Genomic DNA, 21,416 nt, shown 5'->3' on the forward strand with positions numbered 1-21,416 from the left:
AATAATTGGTTAATTGTCTAATTGTTTAGTTAACACTAATATTTTATATATAGATGGAAACATTTCAGGTACGTTGAAGTACTCAATTTTTTGTGTAGTAGGAGCTGAACCTCAAAAAAACCAAGATTATGGCAACCAGCTTGATTGATAACTGGCAAATAGAGGGAGAAAACATAGAGGCAGCAACAGACTTTGTATTTCTAGGTGCAAAGGTGACTGCAGATCCTGACTGCAGTCAGGAAATCAGAAGACGTTTAATCCTTGGGAGAAGAGCAATGACAGATCTCGATAAAATAATTAAGAGCAGAGACATCATGCTGACAACAAAGGTCCACATAGTTAAAGCAATGGTGTTCCCCGTAGTAACATATGGCTGCGAGAGCTGGACCATAAGGAAGGCTGAGAGAAGGAAGATAGATGCTTTGGAACTGTAGTGTTGGAGGAAAATTCTGAGAGTGCCTTGGACTGCAAGAAGATCAAACCAGTCCATCCTCCAGGAAATAAAGCCAGACTGCTCACTTGAGGGAATGATATTAAAGGCAAAACTGAAGTACTTTGGCCACATAATGAGAAGACAGGACACCCTGGAGAAGATGCTGATGCTAGGGAGGGCAAAAGGAAGAGGGGCCGACCAAGAGCAAGGTGGATGGATGATATTCTAGAGGTGACGGACTCGTCCCTGGTGGAGCTGGGGGTGTTGACGACCTATAGGAAGCTCTGGCGTGGGCTGGTCCATGAAGTCACGAAGAGTCGGAAGCGACTAAACGAATAAACAACAACAAGGAAAGTTGCCTAGAAGCAGTAGAGCAGTTGAACATTTCCATCCCAGATGCTGATCATATGCACTGTCTCATCTTTTCAGTGTGTATTTGAGTGGGATGACACAATTTTGTTGTACCTCTTAATTGCATTCAGAATGTAACATTGGTACTGTAATTGTTATGTTCTGTTTATGGGTAAGGACTCTTGTATGTGTATGGCCAGTCGCTGTCACCCTCCTCCTGTAACTTATAATCAAAGCTGGCTGTATGCAAATCCCACTGATTTGACAGCATCTCTTTCTACCTTTTTTTTCTTTGTCCTGCCCCAAGTTGTGAAAACCGCTCTTCTTAGAATGCCGTAGAGCAGTGGTTCTCAAACATTTTGGTTTCAAGACCCCTTTACTTTCTTAAAAATGATTGAGGGCCCCAAGAACCTTTGTTTTATGTGAATTACATCTTTCAATATTTACTGTATTAGAACTTAAAACTGAGAAATGTTAAAATATTTATTTATTTGACTTTGTGGACCCCCCTGAAAGGGTATCGGGGACCCTCAGGGGTCCCCTGACTGCATTTTGAGAACCACTGCCATAGAGTCTACTCAGAAGTAGATGTTTCAGGTCATGATTTTTGTCACAGAACCACATCAGCTCAGAAATTGATACTAGTAGACCAAAAAAAAGATGTGTAGTAAGAAGAATAAGAAGTATGTATGTTACGACAGTACGCTTTTCATTGGTAATTATGGGGATTTGCATTATTGCCTTCATTTCTGAGGGAGAGGTAGACAGGCTTAATTCTTCCAAAGAGACAAAATTCATAGATAATGCAATGTGGGTTTTCTAATTATGGAAGAATGATATTGACATTGATAGAGTTCAAAAACACCATTTTAAAAGTTGTCTTCTTTTAAGAGTGGAATTCCTAATCTATATTTCACTGAAAACATGCAATCCCTGCTTAATGAAACCAAGGATGTGGTAGAAGGCAGACCATACTGTCTTATTATTCAGAATGGATCTTTCTGTGCCCCTCCCTGTCTTTAGGAGATACAAGGAGAAACGTAATATAAGCTGAGTGTTTTTTATATGCCAGTGACAGCGTGTGAATGTAGATACAAATACATCTGTTCCTATCTAGTAATCTTTTTTTCTCTCCTTTCTCTAGATTAATTATATTTATGGAATAAACGAAGCAATTATTGATGAGCGAAATAATAGACAAGAAGACAGGCAGACTGGAACGGATCAGCTGCCGGGGGGGCCAGTCGCTGAACTGGAAGCATGGAAGAGGGGATTAATGGAAAGATGAACCAGGCCCATGTCCTCTTTGACCGATTTGTCCAGGCTTCCACCTGCAAAGGGACTTTGAAAGCCTTTCAGGAACTCTGTGATTATTTGGAGCTGAAGCCCAAGGATTATCGTACGTTCTACCACAAGCTCAAATCCAAGCTCAGTTACTGGAAAGCAAAAGCTCTTTGGGCTAAGTTGGACAAGAGAGGCTGCCACAAAGACTATAAGAAGGGGAAAGTATGCACCAACGCAAAGGTGAGCATGGAAAAATGGCTTACGTTTCATTAACTCCAACTTACAAGAATGGCTTCCGTACTCTATATAGTTTGTTGTTGTTGTTCAGTCGTTAAGCTACATTGAGATGAACCAAAGCAACAAGCTGCTATTTCCCATGAGGGTCATAGCCCTTGTCCATGCTAATTTGAGCTGAATTATGCTGTGTTTCAGCTGAGGATAATGCTCATTTAATATCTGGATTAAATTGAAGGTTTGGAATCCATCCTTGAAAAGGAGAGACTCCGATTGCTTATGCTTGCTTGTGCTATTTGCTCACGTTGGTTTGTGTTTAATTAACAGTCTGAAATCAGCTCATGCATATTGCCTTCCATTGGTAGTTACTGATGGCTTGAGCAATCAAGTGATGTATATGAATAGATGAAACAACTGTTACGAATGGTAGTTCGCTCCCATTGCATCTATTCTATCCCTTAAAATGTTGGTTGGCTCCCAAAATGGTGGTTGGAGAGCTCAGCGTTTGTTTAGAGCCATGTTTCTCAACCTCAACGACTTTTACTTCATTTCACTCAAACAGTGAAAAAGCAGTTTAAGTTTTCAGAAAAAAATACAATTTGGGGGGGAAGGTATTAGGCCGCTTAGCAATGCATTAGATAGGAAAGTGTTTGTTTTATTTTTAATTTTCTACTTGGATTCTGATCTTAACAAGGCTCTCTTGAATAATCAAATAGCCAGCTTTATATAAAATAGTATAAACTTAAGTTACTCTTCGAAAACTTCAATTAAACTTTTAAATAGCTGGCTTTCTTGATCTAATCTCCTACTCCTGTCAGCAAATCCTCTAGTAACTGTTCTGGGTTCTGTCAAACAAAGTCATATTTAAGCAATAATTCACTTGAACTTGTGGCCTGCTCTGTGCCAGAGAAATGGCCGGCAGCTGTGTTTGCTTTTGTTCCTTATGTGCAGTAATGACAGGTTCCTAAGATAAGTACATCGAGTTCGCTGTGTGCTTCATCTCTCAGTATCCTACTTTTAGCCTTATGGTTTCTGTTCTGGCTGCCTGGTAGCTTAGTGATGCGTATCCATATCCTTGATTCGTCTCCCGTAATGAAATGAATCAAGGATCATGGTTACCCAACAGGAAGACAAATGTTTTCTTCCAAAGAATAGAAAGTGGAACGAGGAGGTTCTCCTTTGTTCCAGTGATAAGAAGAGAGAAAGCTGTTGAAAACAAAGGAAGGGGGAGAAGATACCAATGACTGTAAACACCACTGCTGTGAAGCATGGTGCCTTTGAAGATTAGCTGGAGGAGGTGTTTTCCTATGGTTTCCAGCTCTCCCTCCTACCTGTTCCATTCCATTCAATTGTTTCTCTCCCCACCCTGCCCCCGCGCTATTTTTCATAAAATCGTGGGTTTGGGAGGGACTTTGAAGGTCTTCTAGTCTAACCTCCGTTCCATTCAGTTACGTTCCTCCCTTCTGGCCCTGGTGCAGCTGCATCCCTTTGCCTTACCCCCCCCCCCTCTTTTTTTTTTGCTTTTCTGCTAAAGGGTGGAGGGAAGGGTGTTTTTGTCTGTATCATACGTTTCTGTGTCTGAAAGTATTTTGTGTGTGCAAGAATGAATGCCTGTGCAGATGGGGATCAGTTAATTGTGTAAATGTGGTGTCTTGATTTATAGCCAATCAATTACAATTGTTTCTTTTTCTTCTTTTTGTATGTCCTGGGTGCTTTTTGTTTGCTTGTTTGTTTTTAAAGAACATGAGTTCTATATGTATATTTGCACACATTTTGGGGGTGGGTGGGAAAATCTCCAGGACTGGCCTCAGGTTAAAATCAGTAACCCAGGCTGGTTGCCATGATAGAGAAGCTAGGCAAAACACAGGAGTTTTGTGTGTGCTTTTAATTTGTTCTGATTTGTCTGTCTAGTCTTCCTTCTGTGGGATGATGTAATGGTTGCCTAATCCCAAATACTCAGTCTCACAAGCTCGGGCTTAAAGATAACTGATTTATTGAAGGAATAGTATGCAAATACAGAGAAAGCTGAGAATGAGCAAAAGCGCGCCAAATACAAACTTAAAAGCCTTGCCTTCAATCCCGTCCTGCCCCAAGCACCCGTCAGCACACACCCCCTCCCAGGTGCTAGGAACCGTTACACACGCCTGGGAAAGTAACCTTGAATAGGAATGCAAACCCAAACATACATTCCAAAGTGCCAAAACAAGGAAGAAAGCACAAATGGAAAATACCAGCAAAGACCAAGTCGAATATACACGGAAAAACGGTTTGACATGTGAAACATTACGATGTTAACAGAACATTGAAACGGGGAACATGACAGATGATCATAAAATTAGGCCATCTTCATTTTGGGTAATTACAATATTCCCTTTGTGACACTGAACAGTGGTTGACCCCACTGTATTTGCTTATAAGAATATTTGCTGTAATATGTCAAATGTCCTTGTTGTCTTGGAAGGATGTCTCCATAACATTTTTCTCCCACCAATTTTATTTTATTCTGGTAACACCAAGAGGCAAAAGAGGATAAGAGAGTAAAAAAGGAGGCTCTGAGCTTCCCATCCAGGATGTAGCTTGCATATGCAGCAGAAAGAGAGTTCTGAGAGAATTGAATAGACTGTTGTCACTTCTGTCTGCAGATGTGGGTTGCACTTAATGCTTCCCTAAAATTAAAACTCCCCTGCAAATAAACACCACTGCAACAGAGACTAGCACAACAGAGACTGGACTTAGAACCTTTCTCCCTGCTTTGTTCCCCCCCGCATTTTCAGGGATTGGTCTGGACAAGAGGGATCATTCCAGAGTGGCACTCCAGATGACGTTTGAAGTTATATGCTTTGCTCCATCACTTTGCACAGCTGGATGGCCCTGCTTGACCTATTGGAGGGTGTAATTTGACCTTCTGGACAGCTGCAGGTGGCTAACCAGATGTTGTCACTGGAAGGACTAGAGCCAAAGTGTTTTAGCTTAGTTGGGAGGGAAGGGGGAGTCGGATGCCTTTGAGAAGCTAGATGCCTCCACCCTCCCCACTCCAGTGGTCTGTAAACTAACTGCTGAAATCTGGTGCTTTTGCTGCTGAATTTTGAAGTGTTGCGGGGCACACGGGTATCTCATTTAGCCCACAAGCTGCAAGTTTTCCTGCTGCTGTAATGCAGCCATCCTTTGCCTGGTTTGGTTTGGTTTGGTTTTAATTGTGGTGCCTTGGAATTTACTTAAAGTTTTATAGAGGGTCTACCTTGGGGCTGCAGGGCCATTGTAAAGAAGATATAAGCATGGTCCAGGTCATAGTCTTCCCGAGCACCTGCAACTTGAAAAGTTCCTTGGTTGGACTTGTGGTTTCTGCCACTGACCTATACTTCTCCCAAAACACTCTGCTGTCTGAAAGCGGAATCCAGCAATTCTAGTAACTGCTTATTTGGAGTCGCATCCGCTTGTATGTCAAACGGATTACATGTTGTAGGGCTGCATTATTTTTGCAAATCAGATGATGCACCCAGGTAGTATTAACTTTTTTAACTTAGCAAAAATATGCTGTAGTGGAAATTGTGGTCTGAAATCCTGAGGTTTCTCGATAAAGCTAAACTGAGCTTTTAAAATTACTAGCTTTATTGTTATTGTAAGTACTCACACTGAAGCAGTGATACTGTTTTGTGGCCATAAGTCTGGAAAGCTTACAGTATCTCAGGGATACGAATATTCTTCAAAATGTGGTTCGACATCTTCCTAGTTTCTGGTGCATACAAAGTCTGTGAGTGTGTAATAATGCTGTTTCTTTCCTTCTCTTCTAGTGTCTCATAATTGGGGCTGGACCCTGTGGCCTTCGAACAGCCATTGATCTCTCCTTTTTAGGAGCAAAGGTGGTGGTGATAGAAAAGCGTGATGCCTTCTCCCGCAACAATGTTCTCCATCTGTGGCCGTTCACCATTCATGACTTGAGAAGCCTTGGCGCCAAAAAGTTCTATGGCAAATTCTGTGCAGGAGCCATTGACCATATCAGTAAGACCCACTTACAGGTGGAAGGAGTGGATAGTATATGGTGTCGTCATAGTAAAGGATGAGGACAAATGGATTGTTTCAGAGGTTTCATGGAAGAGGTAGACTTAAGAAAGAGATAGAGATGCTAGTGTGAAAGTCTAGGCATAAGGCATAGTTGAGGAGGAAAGGATGAGTAAACTGAAAGGAGACATTTGGAAGTTAGTTTATTTGTTTTGTGTACCACCAGCTTTAATAAAATCTTCTAAAAAAATCAGAAATAAGCCTTTATCCCAGTAGCGATGCTGAGATCCACAGGGTCGAAGGCTGGAGGTTCCAGACCTCCTATCCCAAAACTCTGGGTTCTCATCCTTTAGCCCCATGCCCTACTTTGGGATAACAGCTGGGTATTTCCTGTTGCCACCACCCATCATCCAGAGAGCATCTCACCTGGCGTCTATCCCCAGTAAGAGAGAGTGGAGGGGGGATTTCACACCCTGTGTTGCCTTCCTGGTGATTAAAGAATCAAAATGCAAAAGATGAAATGATTTCTGTAGCATTTCTCCTTGGTTGTGTATCATAGAGGTAGGGTGGCTAGATGATTCCCCCCTCCCCCCAGTTGATCTCACAGAAAGTGAAGAAAATCAAACTATTATAAAGTAAAATGGTGAATCCTTTTTTTACTTGCAAGTATTAAACTGAAAAGATTCAGTGTGGGAAAAGATATATTCAGAGAAGCCCAGATCACGGTAATACAGCACCTTACAAATTTATGAAGAAAAAACATTTGAAAAGAAGGTGCAGTTTTCTGGACAGACCACCAGGTGGTGGTGTCTGCCACAAATCTCTGAAGAGACTGGAGAGTTCAAAATATTGCTGATCATAGGATTCTTTTTTTTAAAAAGTTACATCTTCATGAACATAACCTGAAATATAAATGACAGCTGAAATTAAACACCCAGGTCCATAATGTTTACAGAGACAAAATGAGACTTAGTACAGCACAGAAAACAGAAACCAAAAACCTAGCACAAATTGCCAACTATTTTTTACCTGTTTCTACAGAAATAGCAAGTTTCCTGAAGCAAAGGGTTCTCAGCTTCAATTTCTTGGACTTCTCCAGCTTCTTGGAGATCCCAAGTGTTCATCAAAAGCTGTTTGGAACAATGGAAACTAATATCCAAACTTTTTTATATCCAACATATAGAGGCTCTGGGTATTCTGTCTTCAAGTTAGTCCATGTTTGTGTCAAAGAGCCATCCCTTACTTGTGGGGATGCAGATTCTGAGTATGTACTTTCACGTGCAAGCTATATTCACGAAAAACTCTTGTTAATAACAGCTCTATTGTGATGCTTTTGAACTAAAGTGTAGCTGTCAGCTGTATTACGTATTAACTGAAAAGTTAATACAATTTAATCAATACTTTATGGAATGCCCTCTTATTTTGAGAGAGGTTCATCACCTGAAAGAAAACCCTAAGGTGCCATAGGCAGCTTAGTTGTTCAAGAAGCAAATCTACCCAGTAGTTTCCTCCTGACTGTCATGACTAAATGGAGTAGAACTTAGAATAGTTCTCTTTTGTGTGATTTACGGCCAGTTCCATTTTGATATAAATCAAATGTTTACTTTTGAAAGCTCTGCTTTAGACAACATTTTCAGGTGCTTTTAATCCCATTGTTGACTTGATTACATTTTAAATAACGAACTCTTTGGCAGATCCTTGAAATGTTCGAGTGTTGCATAAGTTATGAAGAATTTCTTGCCTTTATTATTATCTGTGCTTCTGTTTCTCAGGTATTCGTCAGCTTCAGCTGATACTCTTGAAGGTCTCCTTAATCCTTGGTGTTGAGATCCATGTCAACGTAGAATTTCAGGGTCTTCTCTGTCCTCCTGAGGACCAGGAGAATGAGAGTAAGTAGGGTTGGCATTTATGAGAGACTGTGGATGAAGTACTTGCTCTTCATATGATATCTAAGAAATTACTCTTGTATAATCAAAGCATCATGGGTAGTGGCTACATCTGGGTACTGCACTTATACATACAGTGAGGTGGTTAACTTCCCACATTGGTACTGAAAGACCCAGTTAAATGTTGCCTGAGTGCTCAAGCCACTTACATGGCTATATCCATTTTTGCACATGCCTTGTTAATATATAATTTATCCACAGGGATAGGTTGGCGTGCACAAGTCTATCCAAAAACACATCCTGTATCAGAATACGAGTTTGATGTGATAATTGGAGGGGATGGAAGGCGAAATACTTTGGAAGGTAACTGTTTCTGAGTTTATGTTGATCTGCAGGGCACTCCTGCAGTCCTACTTTTGCCAGGTTAGCCATACTGGCTGGGGATGATGGGAACAGAACTCCATCACAGTCACAGGACTTCTGTACGCACTGCTCATTACTGCATTATGCTGTTTTGCTTAAGGCCCATTATCCAGGGAGACACTTTAATGAGAATAAATTATGTTAGATACGTAGACTGTAGTTTTATGTTCAACCTCATGATTTGCGAAGAAGAGATTCCTTATTAAGTTCCTCTCCAGTTTTATGTCCTAGATAGTTGAGCTAGGAAAAACACTTTCAGCTAAGAACTTCCAGAACTGTTATCAGGCAGAGTAGAAAGAGGCCAGAGAAAGTGGTGACTTAATTAAGAGTTGAATTGTTTGGACTGCATTTTTTCTGTAAAGTTTCATTTGTTGATCTGTTTCCAAAAAAAAATGCTCCATAGCTCTTTGTAGATGACTCAGTACAATTTCTTTTGGAGGGGAGAAAATTAAATGCATTGTAGGTTACTACAAATTTAGGAACTACTATCGTTCTGCCTATACATCAGACCAGGCAATTCATTTGAAACCTGAAGCCTGTTTTGCCATGGTGTATTTGTTCTGTAGGGTTTCGTCGAAAAGAGTTTCGTGGGAAGCTGGCAATTGCCATCACGGCAAACTTCATCAACCGGAATACCACAGCTGAAGCCAAGGTTGAAGAGATCAGTGGCGTGGCGTTCATTTTCAACCAGAAGTTCTTCCAGGATCTTCGAGAAGCAACTGGTTTGTAGAAGTGGTTTATAGCTGAAAATAGGCAACTTTAATCTCATTATGCCTTTGGTCTAGAGATGTTGCTGGCCCATGAATGCTGTCAGTTTACAGTTTGTGTGCAGAGACAATGAACTAAAAGGAGTGGGTACATACTGTGGCTTCTACAAGATGTTTTCTTTGGGTATTCTTGACAACCAGATCTTCTGTAACCAGTATGTCCTTATAGCTTCTGAAATCATTAGGGCTGTGCAGATGCTGTGGTAGGGGTTATTTGGAATGCACAGGAAACACCTTTTCTTAAACAGTTAAAGGAATCCCATCTTTTCCCAGGCTCATGCAGTTGCTTTGGGAGCTGTTGTCCTTTGTCTCTGTATGCAAAGCAGCTTTCCCAGCATGCAAAGCAGTTTTCTGGGCCCAACTTCCAAAGCAATTGCATGTACCTGGAAGAAGATGCTGCTGCTCTGACCATTTAAACAAGGTGCTTCATAATTTGTGTTTTCAGACACTCTTCTTTTGAAGGACAGCCAAGAACTAATGTCCATTGTCGTAATAACGAATCATCCAATATTGAAGTAGAAAGAATTTTACAGAGAACCTGGCCTTGTGAGCTAAGTTCTAAGTGATCTTTTGAACTGAGTGGACAGACGTGCTAAATTGATATGCATCACTACCGTTGATGGCAATATTCAAGCTCATTTTGCTGATTTGTGCTCAAACATTTATGGTGCTGTTCCTTGACTCTTGATCTTTCTTGTTTCCATTTTAGGTATTGATCTGGAAAACATTGTCTACTACAAAGATGATACCCACTATTTTGTCATGACTGCCAAAAAGCAGAGCTTGCTGGACAAAGGAGTCATATTACATGTAAGTGTGCTCTTTGAAACCTCAGTTACACCGTGATGGAGGAGACCATTGACCTGCTTAAAAAGGTCAGTGGGGGGCCATAATATTAGTTTCATTGTTTGGTGTCTGGATTGGTTGTTTTGAATAAACTACTTTTAATAGCACTCCGTTTTGGTGTCTGTGTTCCATGATGCACTGCTTGAGGAGGGGTGCCCTCTAAATGTTCAGATAATGTGGTTTGTTTCTGAGTTTAGCCTAGAGTATCCTAACTTGCCTATCGACCAGGGGTTTCTACGTCTGGGCAGCAATGGGATATTAATGTACTTTGACTAACCCTTTGTAATTTTGTGCAAAATGCAACCATTTCTTCTTTCTAAAGAATAACTTCCAGAACACTGTGAACCATCTCTAGAATTGGTAGATCAGCATGTTTCAGTTACGGAATGTTCCAGAGTTCTGTGCAACAGATTTTTTTTTTCCTCCCAGGGAGTGATTTGTAGTATTCTCAATATATTTCAATCATGAACAAAATTGGCACATTCTAGGAGAAAAGTGTAATACTTAGGAGGAAAACAGAATATGGAGAACTACTGGCAACTAGTTTAATGCCTATCTGTGTTTGTGCCTTGTATACCAGAGCACATGTGGTATAAAACTATGAAGACTAATTTGGTAATGCTGACTACTCATGAAGAGGTTGGTTTTATATCAAAATAAGCTTCTATCCCTAGACCTTGGAGAATAGAATGAATAATCAATCAATCAGCAATCAATTGTCTTTGCTCTAGTACTGTCATACAAAGAATGAAGCTCAGAGCTGGATGAATAAACTTTGCTTACATAGTGGGACTTTCCTTTTTGATCCCCTGGGGTCTCTCGTGCCCTTCACTCCCAAAATTTGCACCAGTGGGCCCTATAGCCCTTCAGAACAGATTGTGATGGGCAATTTTTCATCTTTCTGTTCTGCTGATGGAAATTTACCTTTCAGCAGGAGGGATTATTTGGATACCACCTTTTTGTTTTAAGACATCCAATGTGAGATCCTCTGTCCTTGCTAACTTTTCCCTTTTAATTTATTCAGAATAATAGAGTTTTAATACATTCCAGTAATGTTGGTTGCCAGCTTGTTCAAAACAAGGAGGGCTTCCTCCTGCATAAGCTTCAAACCATGAATTCCATCCATCTTTTTCTCTCTGCAGAGTCATACAGATTTATTGTGTGTCACAGAATAATGGCTCTGTTTACAGAATCATAATACAAGGGAGAAGGAATGATTGAGAAACAGATAAAAGAATGGGCAGCAACAATCTACTTGCACTCATGTTCCCCAGCAATTGATGGATTTCATATTTTTGTATGAATATGAAATACTGTTATATCAAACCAAATGTTCTGGCCCACAGTGGAAAATGTGGTTGCTGAAGGCAGTCCATTGCAGAGAAATTCCAAATTCACCTCAAATGTCAGTATATTGTGCTACAAATAATAGATCCGTCCAATCAGATTTTGCGTGATCTCCTTTGTAGTCCTCTTCCGCTAAGGAACACTGGGCAATCTTCCATTTATGTAGGTTATTGGTCTGGGCAGACTTGTCATCAATAATAGAAGTAATAATATATCTTCAGTGCATAGAACAGCTCATGGTTCTTTATTGTGTCTGGCAGGACTATGCGGACACAGAACTATTATTGTCACGAGAGAATGTGGACCAAGAGGCTCTGCTCAGCTATGCCAGAGAAGCTGCTGACTTCTCAACTAATCAGCAGCTGCCATCGCTGGACTTTGCCATCAACCACTATGGACAGCCTGATGTTGCAATGTTTGACTTTACATGCATGTATGCGTCAGAGAATGCAGCCATGGTCCGAGAAGTGAATGGCCATCAGTTACTTGTGGCACTGGTTGGGGACAGTTTGTTAGAGGTTTGTTCTCTAAATGTCTTACTTGAACTTTTACTTTCCTTTTTCTTTTTTTAATATTCGTTCTCCCTTTAGGCCACAATGGTAAACAGGGCACCATTTCGTAGTATTATCCTAGGCTTTTTCTCTGAGGAGAAATGTGCAGATCGCTTGCCGAAGTACTTACAGTGGAAGCAAACTGAGTTACACTAGGGTAAAAAAATTGAAAGAATAATGAAAATAATTATTTTAAGAAAAAAATTGAAAATGAATGTAGAAGTAGTTCCCAGCGGCTTAGCTACTCACTTTTGAATAGAGTTATCGTTTTAACTATTCTTACCTGTCTAGCTTAGCTCTGCTTCTCCCTTAGAATCTTTTTTGTCCTAGAAATATATTACTTGTTTTAGCAGAATAATATTAAGTCAATCTACATAATGAAGTTTCATTTTTGTCCTCAAAAATTAAATGGGCAGCGTATAGGCATATCTGAGGTGATTTCATCACTGCATATTGAGGGCACATTTGTATTTTTCTGAGTCACCGGTATCTCTGACGGTGAATGGAAATGCAGTATGAACATTTCAGTTGAGATTAGAATTGTTGTTTTTGGAGCAAATGAGTTTTGCTGTAACTCTGATTTCTATGTAAAGAGGTATGACATGAAGAAGGTGTGTATTTCTGACTTGTTAAACACAAGGAGTAGGCCACATTAGAAGTAGCTGGAAGGACTTTTTCTTCTACTTGATATCCCATAGGTATGAAAAACATGGCTTTATAGAGTCTTTAATAAGGCATTAAACAAGAATGCTCACAGTGACACATTGGACTTCAGAAAGTTATTCCAGGACACTGAAGGCTCTTTAGCAATCCCATCAGACCTTGGTCCTACAGATGCTGCCTTGGGGTTTTAAAGTAGTTCTACAATGTGCATGCAAAGGAAGGGACTCAGCCATGTTTCCCATGGAATATATTTTCCTTTCTCTCCCAAACCTTTTTTATGGTTGCTTCCAGCCATTTTGGCCAATGGGCACCGGAATAGCCAGGGGCTTTCTTGCTGCCATGGACTCCGCCTGGATGGTACGAAGCTGGTCCTTAGGAATAAGTCCTTTGGAGGTCCTTGCAGAAAGGTAATGAAATGCCTGTTTCTCTGTATGCATGTTTGTGTGTGTGTGTGTTTTGTTGGAAGCAGGAAATTTATCTGAAAGGTATCCATATGTAACAGTATGCACCTTCAGCTTCATCAGACATGCAGTGTATATGCATTTTATTAGCATCTTCCATATTTCAGTTCTGTTTGTTCCTGTGCTAGTCATGTGTTTATCCAGAGATGCTGGTCATTTTCTGTAAACAGTAACTATGGCTGAGCAAGGAATAACACACTTTTCTCTTTGTGCATGGGATAAACTTAAATTAAACTATCTGAATATAGTTAGGTGGACATAGAGAAAATTGCCCAATTATGCTTATAAGAGGCAACACCCTTAAGCCCAAAACTCAGGTTAAAAAATGTCATTGCTATGTTAAGCCCAAACAAACAATATAAAGTTTAATGTGATAGCTTGCTTCACACAATTTGGAAAACACTGTTTGGGCTTCCACAACATATGAACCACACATTATTCAACCTCTTTAGCTTGGACTAGTGTGGTGTGAACACAGCCTTACAGTTTGATCCTATATATACCTACTCAGAAGTAAGTCTCACTGTGTTTGGTGAAATTTTCCTTCTAGTAAGCATTCCAGTGAACTCCCAAGCTCAGGAAATGGGATATGTGAAAAGGGCCAGGGAAGATTTGTCTAGACAGATTGATCAGGGTCATAATCATGACCACAATTCATATGGACGAGGATGGCTTGAAAACTAGTGAAATTTTACTGGTGTTGCTAAAATGGCATTGAGTGCACCAACTTTTTAGTATTTAGTATTACAGAAACAGATCATTTGAAAATGGGCCATTGGGTACTTACCTATCTTAAAAAGTCTGGGCTAAAACAGCAGTGTAATTAAAAACTATTCCAATATGCATTTTACTTTCATTAAATAATAGCATTATTAGCTTCACTTTTCATGCATTGGTAGAGATGGTAGAATGTGTAGAAGATGGAAGATGATGGCAATACAAATTAAATGGATGTCATTTGCTAGGTATTAATTCTTTTCTGCTCTCCTTAATTTTCATTTCACAGGAGGGTTAACAAGATAATGCTCATTAGTACTGCCTCTCTTTCTCTGTTTTAACTCCCTTAAATACTCCAGCCTAATCTCACTCAACCTTCTAATTGCATTTGGCTCCTCTCAACAGGCCAAGCACTGCCCTGGTTTGAAGACTGCATGCAGTGTGCAGTTTGTCAGATGCCACTTCTCTTATCTTTGCAAGGCAAAGATATTTCCAGTGGTATGTACATCACCGGCAGTCAGCGAAGCACAGCTCAGGAGAATTGGAAATAAGGCCATAATCAAAATGATTTCTTCCATCTTATCCCTGCCTCTGAACAGGAGGTTCTTCCTCAGCTTAACCAATCAACCAGCTCATAAAGATAACTTGAAACTAACTCAGTTAAACACAGAAATCTCTTGCAATATGTAAGACTCAGAAGGGGCCCTGCTTCATTAATTTGAAAATATAAATGCCAACTTCAAGCTGTTTAGATATGGATCAGGCAATCATTCTAGATGGGGAAAAAAGATAACCATTTGACAGAAATATTTGGGACACAACAGTAAAAGCCATCCACCAAGTAGAACATAGTCATTTTGCTCTTAGGGGTAAAGTCATGCCTGTCACTGTCCTTTATATCACATCAATGTCCTGTTTTTCCTAGAGAGAGCATCTATAGGTTGTTGCCTCAAACTACACCGGAGAACGTCAGCAAGAACTTCAGCCAATACAGCATTGATCCTGTCACTCGGTACCCCAACATCAATGTCAATTTCCTAAGGCCAAGCCAGGTAATTGGCTGTATCCTGTGGTGGTCTAGTGCATATGATGGACATCTTGTGCAACCCAGTTGAAGGACTGCATTAAAATAATATAAATACAGTATTGAAGTATTATAACATGTTAGCTGCAGCAACAAAACAGAATGAATCCCTGCTTGTCACAAAAATAAACTCCGGGGGTCACTTGACTTTGAGTAGTTATGTTCATTTCTGTCCAATAGAAGCTATTGTTTATTATATATACACGTCCAAATAATTAAGACAAAAAGGTTTCTTGGAAAGGGAAATAATTTCAGAATTATTTGGGCAGATTTTTTGTTAATCTTTATTCCATGAAATGTATAAACAGGTGGTAGCCACTGGCCGCCCTTATCTAAATTTGGAGGTGAAGCATCATTGGGCCTGTTAGTTTATTTGTTTGTTTATTACCCAAATTTAGCCACTGCCCATCTCCCCCAAAAGAGGGACTCTGGTCTAAGTTTAGTACTTAGATGGGAGATCTTGGTGAATTGTGGGGTGTACAATAGAAGCAAAACATGGAAACAGTTTGGAACAGTTTTTGACATTAATATGCAATGTTCAGATGCATTAAAATTAAGTGCAGGTATCATCCTGACAGAAGTATTAAGCAGTGGAATAGCTTGCCTCCCGGAGTTGTGGGTGCCCCATTGTCATGAGCACTGATGGTGAGCAGGAGGGGGCCCCTATCCAGGGGGGAAAACGCATGCGTAGTAGTGAGAAGTTGATCAGCCATTCAAAGAGACACAGCACAGACCTGCCTTGACTTTGGGGTTGATCTGTCTGGGTTTTTCCCACGCTTCTTCAGTTTGTTAGGATTTTCTGTCTAATGTAGCAGTAATAAAACGCTAGAGACCTATTCCTCGTCTCAGCGTGGTTCCTCTGTTAGGACACCCATTGCTGGAAGTTTTCAAGAAAAGATTAGGTAATTTGTCAGAGATGGTTTGAGGATTCCTGCTTTGGGCAGGGGGTTGGACTAGAAGACCTCCAAGGTCCCTTCAAACCCTATGATTCTATTATTCTAAGCAACAGTAATTGGCCATTAATCTTCCTAGCTTCCTATGCTATGTTGGAAGTGACTGTTCTGCAAATATTTAATACAGTTTGCCCGCTCTTCTGTCACTGAGCGATTGTATTCTTGTTACCCTGACATTTGATGTGATATATGCACCCTTTTTGGACTGCTGCAGGTACGCCATTTGTATGATACAGGAGACTTGAGGGATATTCATCTGGAGATAGAAAATTTGGTGAACTCTAGGACACCAAAGTTATCACGGAATGGTAAGTAATTCAATTTATTTGGTGTTGCTGTCTTTTTTTTCTTCCCTTCCTGGAAATTTAAAATTGGATTCCATGCCAGCTGCCATCACTGGTTACATTTTCAAATAGTGCATTAAATATTAAGTGAATATTGGCTGGATATTTACTTAAGCTGTGTAATAGCCATTAGTGATCTCTTTGACCCTCTAGGCTCTTACAAATACACTTAGCATTTTTACATTCTTATGTGTAGGAATGAGAACAAAAACACTTCACTTAGAGCTCTGTGTGCATTAAAAGCAGAGAGACAGAGGGTTTTGTCACGCTATCAAAACCATGTTGTGACAGATGTAACACTGAGTTTATGAACAACCTTTTCTAGTGTGATGCCCTCTTAGTTGAATTACATCCTCCAGAATTCTCAGCCAACACGCCCTTTAGTTGTATTGGCATGAAATTCTTGAATATCTAGTCCAATGATATGTGGAGGGCACCAGTTGGTATAAACTGATTTATAACAGGGGTGGACAGCCTGTGACCCTGGGGCTTCATGTACCCTTGAGTTCCATTTTCAATGCTCAAGAAATCCCTCTTAAGCATGATTGGTGAAGACTGATCTCACAGTTCTTGGCCATTCTGAATTGGGAAACAGAAGAAAAATGCAGTATTAAGCCCTATAATAGCATAGTTAAAAAAGAAAGACAACACTCAATCCTCCCCAAACCTTAGCATCATCCACATGTATGATGCACCTCAGCTACTTTATGCTCCTACCCAAATATTACAACTGGCCTTTGTCAACCAAAAGGTAGATCCTCCCTGATTGAGAATGCTAGTTACACAGTCACTTCAAGAACTGAGATATCTCATTGTTTATTTCAGAATCTGTGGCCCGTTCTAGCAAACTTCTGGGCTGGTGTCAGAGGCAGACAGATGGATATGCTGGTGTGAACATAACAGACCTTACAATGTCATGGAAGAGTGGCCTAGCGCTGTGTGCTATTATTCATCGATTTCGTCCAGACCTGATGTAAGCAGTAGAATTTGCTTGTGAATGGCTATCTGAAGAAACTTTGATAGCATTAGTCAGGCAATTGAGGCAATGTTTATATTTTCCTAAGCAACAGTAGATAGAAAGAGTTTTTGTTATAACTGAGAAAATGTATTTTTCTCCTTCCAGAGATTTTGATTCTCTAGATGAACACAATGTAGAGAAGAATAATCAGCTGGCATTTGACATTGCTGAGAAGGAGCTTGGAATCTCTCCCATTATGACTGGCAGAGATATGGCATCAGTTGGTGAACCAGACAAGCTGTCCATGGTTATGTATCTCACCCAGTTTTATGAGATGTTCAAGGACTCTCTTCCTTCCAATGGTAAGACATGCTGGATGCATCTACTAGAATCTTTGAAAGTTGCAATGTAGAATTGACTGATGCTGAAAGAAAATGTTTTCCATGCCTAAACTTTTCTCATATCAAGATAGTGAATACAATATAGCAAACTGGATTCCCATCTTTTCTTATGGGTCATTATTTTGTGAAGCATCGTAGATTGAATTATTTCTGAGGTGATGAGATAGAAAGGAGGTTGACCTCTCTGCTGCCACAGTCACACTGATTTCCCATCAAGACTAGCTCTTTGTGATATGTTTGCATTGTTGTTGAATTATGCAAAAATGCAACAGAATGTAGATGGTGGAAATGCCTACACCTGTGTTGCAAAAAGCCAAAATCAGAGTCCCAAAATGGACACTCTTTTAGGAGATTCCCTATTTTGTTATGCCTCCATTGATATTTTATTTCTTCTCACAGATAATCTGGAACTGAATGCAGAAGAAAAAGCTGCTTTAATTGCTAACACTAAATCTCCGATCTCCTTCTTCAGCAAGTTGGGACAGAGCATTTCACGGAAACGGACACCAAAGGTAATAACAGTTGTTTTGAAATAAAATATTGTAAGATGTATATATATATGAGCTCTTACTTACTCTGATCTAGCTTCCATGCATGCATTTCTTTCTGGATTGAGAGTACCGTACAAAAAGTGATGATACAGTAAGATTGTGATTTAATAGCCCACTTGGAGGGAAGGAATATCAGATAAATCCAAATTTATATTATTTGCATTGTGCAGTTATGCAAATGTTGTAAATTATAGTTTGTCAGTGTTAGACTCTTTCAGAAATAACAGATTTTGCCCAAGGTTTGAGGGTAAAGTCCAAACTAAAATGTTGTCCAGTGCATCAAAAGTCCACTGAATAGAATTCTAGAGATTCAAGGTTTTACTGTACTTAATTCCTAGGGCTGTGTTTTGATATGAAGCTTTTGAAGCTGGATGCGTGATTTTTGAGGGTCACTCAGTAGCTTGGAAGGGAAGCTCTGAGTGGCTGGTGCTGACAGTGCCAATCTCCTAGAATGATGAGTATGATGGTCATTCGTTGACTTTCTTTTAGAGTCTGCACATCTGTAAACATTCACGTTATCTGTTTCACTCTAGAAAGATTGTCATTATTTGCTTGGTTACTTTGCTCCTGTAGAGTAGGTAGAATAATTGTAAAAGATATGCTTCATATAGTTAATTAGTAATCTCTGAAAAGCAAGAAAAAGTAGCCTTGCAAATGTGTGCTAAATGTTCGTACACAAAACAGTAAGTTCCTGGTGGCCCTTGTTTGAACTGAAATAGAAGTGTGGTCCGTATTTGGACTGACGCACCTGTGTTCTGCTGAACTACAGCCAACATCCTGGATCTATGAATACAAATGTAATCGTATCAAAAGGCAGTATCAAAATTCAGTTAAATCATATGATGCCATAGGCATGGATGTTTTTCAGGGACAATGTAATTCCCAAGATGTGCATGGCATCAGCCCTAAAAGCTTGTTGTATGGATGATTAGCTCAAATGGGGGCACATAGGCTCAGTTTTTCCAACCGTTGTAGTGGGTCATTGAATAGGCTGAACTAAAAAGTTGCAGAAACACCACTCACTCCAGGAAAAGTCAACAGGTTGTTTTAAGACAGGAAAAAGGAATAGTAGCATTATCAAAATGTGAAGTCTGATCTGGGGACAATGGGGATTCAGAGTTTTCTCTGCTTTGCATAGGATAAAAAGGAGAAAGATTTGGATGGTTCAGGAAAGAGGAGGAAAACAAGCCAATCAGAAGATGTAAGTAACACTGTTTTCATTTTTTAAATTCTTGTTCATCTTAGGATCTTAGCTAATTTGTATTAGAGGAATTAAGGATCATATATCCATGCATTACATTGAATTATAAGAATATTTAGCAAAGTATTTTTAAATTAGTAATTTCTATTTCAGAAGTAATAAATTGAAAGCAACAGCCAGAATATTCCAGGTTTTGGTTCTGCCAAACCACAGCCAGTCTAGATCCATTAGCACACATTTTGAGAGACAGTGTAACTGTTTTGGGTTGAAAACAAACCACATTTTTTGTTTTGCACACATCTCTGGCATTTAAATACTATCTTCATGCCAGTTTAATCACCAGATAAATGCCAGCAGTCAAGATTAGGACCAACCTGTAAATTTCAGCGATGGTGCTCTTTTTAGTTTAATTAGTACATATTTTCCTACCTTGTTGCTGGACTTTGCAGAATTAATCTTCTTTATTGGCACACCTTAATCTGCATAATATTTATGTCTTACAATTTTTAGAATCCTGTTCAGGGGGATTGGCCCCATATTCCCTTTGGGACTATCTTATCTAGGTAGAATTTGCCCACCCTGTCCTGGCTGGGAGAGGATGCTATGGGTACCTGCCCCTAGAGAGATCAGAGGTGTAGGAACCCCAAAAATGTCATTCTTATTGGTGGGCAACTCATTGCAGGACACTTTCTTCTCTAGGTTTAAGCTGGCCTCTACCACTTTAGGAAGCAGATGAAAATCTTTTGAGTTTGGAAGCCATAGCACCAGATTTTAAGGATTTTTAAAAACTTGTTTAATATTTGGATTTTATGGAATATCTTTAATATACTCTTGTAAGCCACCTAGAGTCATTTGAGTAAGCAATGTACATACAGTTGTAAATGAAGGAGCGAGAACATAATTTTAAGAAGTTGATGTTTGACAGAAGCTTGGAAAAATCTTGCATTCCTCAGCACAATTTTGGGGATTTGTAGTAGCAAAAAACCTGATGCCCTTGTTACTAAACTCCTTGCTCGAAGTTACTTGGGTTTCTAATCCTTAAAAAGACATTGAATGGCTGCCATATAGTTTAAACAATGCTTGATCACCCAAAGTTTCTGGGCTTTAACTTCCAGACTTGATGTGATGGGTCATGGACCTGACTGAATGTTCCTTAATACAATCAATAAAATAAAATAAAAATGAACCCAACCCTGCCTATAAACAGTTGGATATTAGGATGAAGCATTCTGTCTTTGCCTTTTCCTTGACATGCTCTCTGTCTACCTTCAGGGACTTAGCTTGTACAAAGGATTAGTCACTTACGTGATTCTCCATCTGTTAAAGCTCAGGAAGAGACTGCTTCCCTCCCCTTCTGGTGCTTATGAAACCATCTCGTATAATATTACATGGGACGTATTCCCAACTTTACCTCGGTCTCAGAATCTTTGGAGGGCAATTTTAAAATATGTGGTATAGCCTGATGGAAGAATATACATTAACATTTGTAATTCTGAACCAATATGCTTTGTTTTTCTTTGTTTTCCTTAGTTGAACACAGGGAGCTGTTATTTTTAATTTATTTTTGTAAATGGCCATAGACCATAAGAGAGAGGGAAAAAACAGAAGGGTTTACTACAATAAATAAAAGTAATTAAAATGTGCACACACAAACAAAAGTCTACCTAATGAGTAGGTAGAACTTGGCAATGAGTAAAGTATTAAGAATGATAGCAAGGTTCTATACACAAATTAGTGGGAGGACCTGGAACAAGTCAGGCAACAGTTATGGAAGAGAGAGATGAAGAGAAAAGAAGCTGGGCTGTTGGTTGTAGAGCAGACCCATTCTAATGACCATGGCTATAGCTACAGCTAGGAAGTTTGAAACCTTCTTAGATGTTTCAGTGCAGTAATCTTGCGCTTCATAACCACTGATCATAAGAAGTGGGAAAGCTTGATAATAATAAGTGGTTTAATGAGCCA

The 21,416-nt window shown here is 39.7% G+C and overlaps 1 protein-coding gene across 1 annotated transcript in view; it reads left to right on the plus strand.

Moving 5' to 3' along the window:
• Positions 1–21,416, plus strand: part of MICAL3 (microtubule associated monooxygenase, calponin and LIM domain containing 3) — a 190,083-nt gene that overhangs the window by 70,657 nt on the left and 98,010 nt on the right. The window contains exons 2-15 of the mRNA XM_063308572.1: positions 1,929–2,308; positions 6,094–6,301; positions 8,074–8,190; positions 8,449–8,550; positions 9,177–9,332; positions 10,087–10,187; positions 11,831–12,088; positions 13,076–13,191; positions 14,888–15,014; positions 16,214–16,307; positions 17,169–17,316; positions 17,467–17,663; positions 18,102–18,214; positions 19,392–19,454. Of these exons, the coding sequence (XP_063164642.1) occupies positions 2,045–2,308; positions 6,094–6,301; positions 8,074–8,190; positions 8,449–8,550; positions 9,177–9,332; positions 10,087–10,187; positions 11,831–12,088; positions 13,076–13,191; positions 14,888–15,014; positions 16,214–16,307; positions 17,169–17,316; positions 17,467–17,663; positions 18,102–18,214; positions 19,392–19,454 (2,064 nt within the window). The 5' untranslated portion in view covers positions 1,929–2,044. The remainder of the gene's footprint in view (positions 1–1,928; positions 2,309–6,093; positions 6,302–8,073; positions 8,191–8,448; positions 8,551–9,176; positions 9,333–10,086; positions 10,188–11,830; positions 12,089–13,075; positions 13,192–14,887; positions 15,015–16,213; positions 16,308–17,168; positions 17,317–17,466; positions 17,664–18,101; positions 18,215–19,391; positions 19,455–21,416) is intronic.

This window comes from Candoia aspera, chromosome 7 (genome assembly GCF_035149785.1).
Source record: "Candoia aspera isolate rCanAsp1 chromosome 7, rCanAsp1.hap2, whole genome shotgun sequence".
In the NCBI taxonomy this organism is placed as follows: Eukaryota; Metazoa; Chordata; class Lepidosauria; order Squamata; family Boidae; genus Candoia; species Candoia aspera.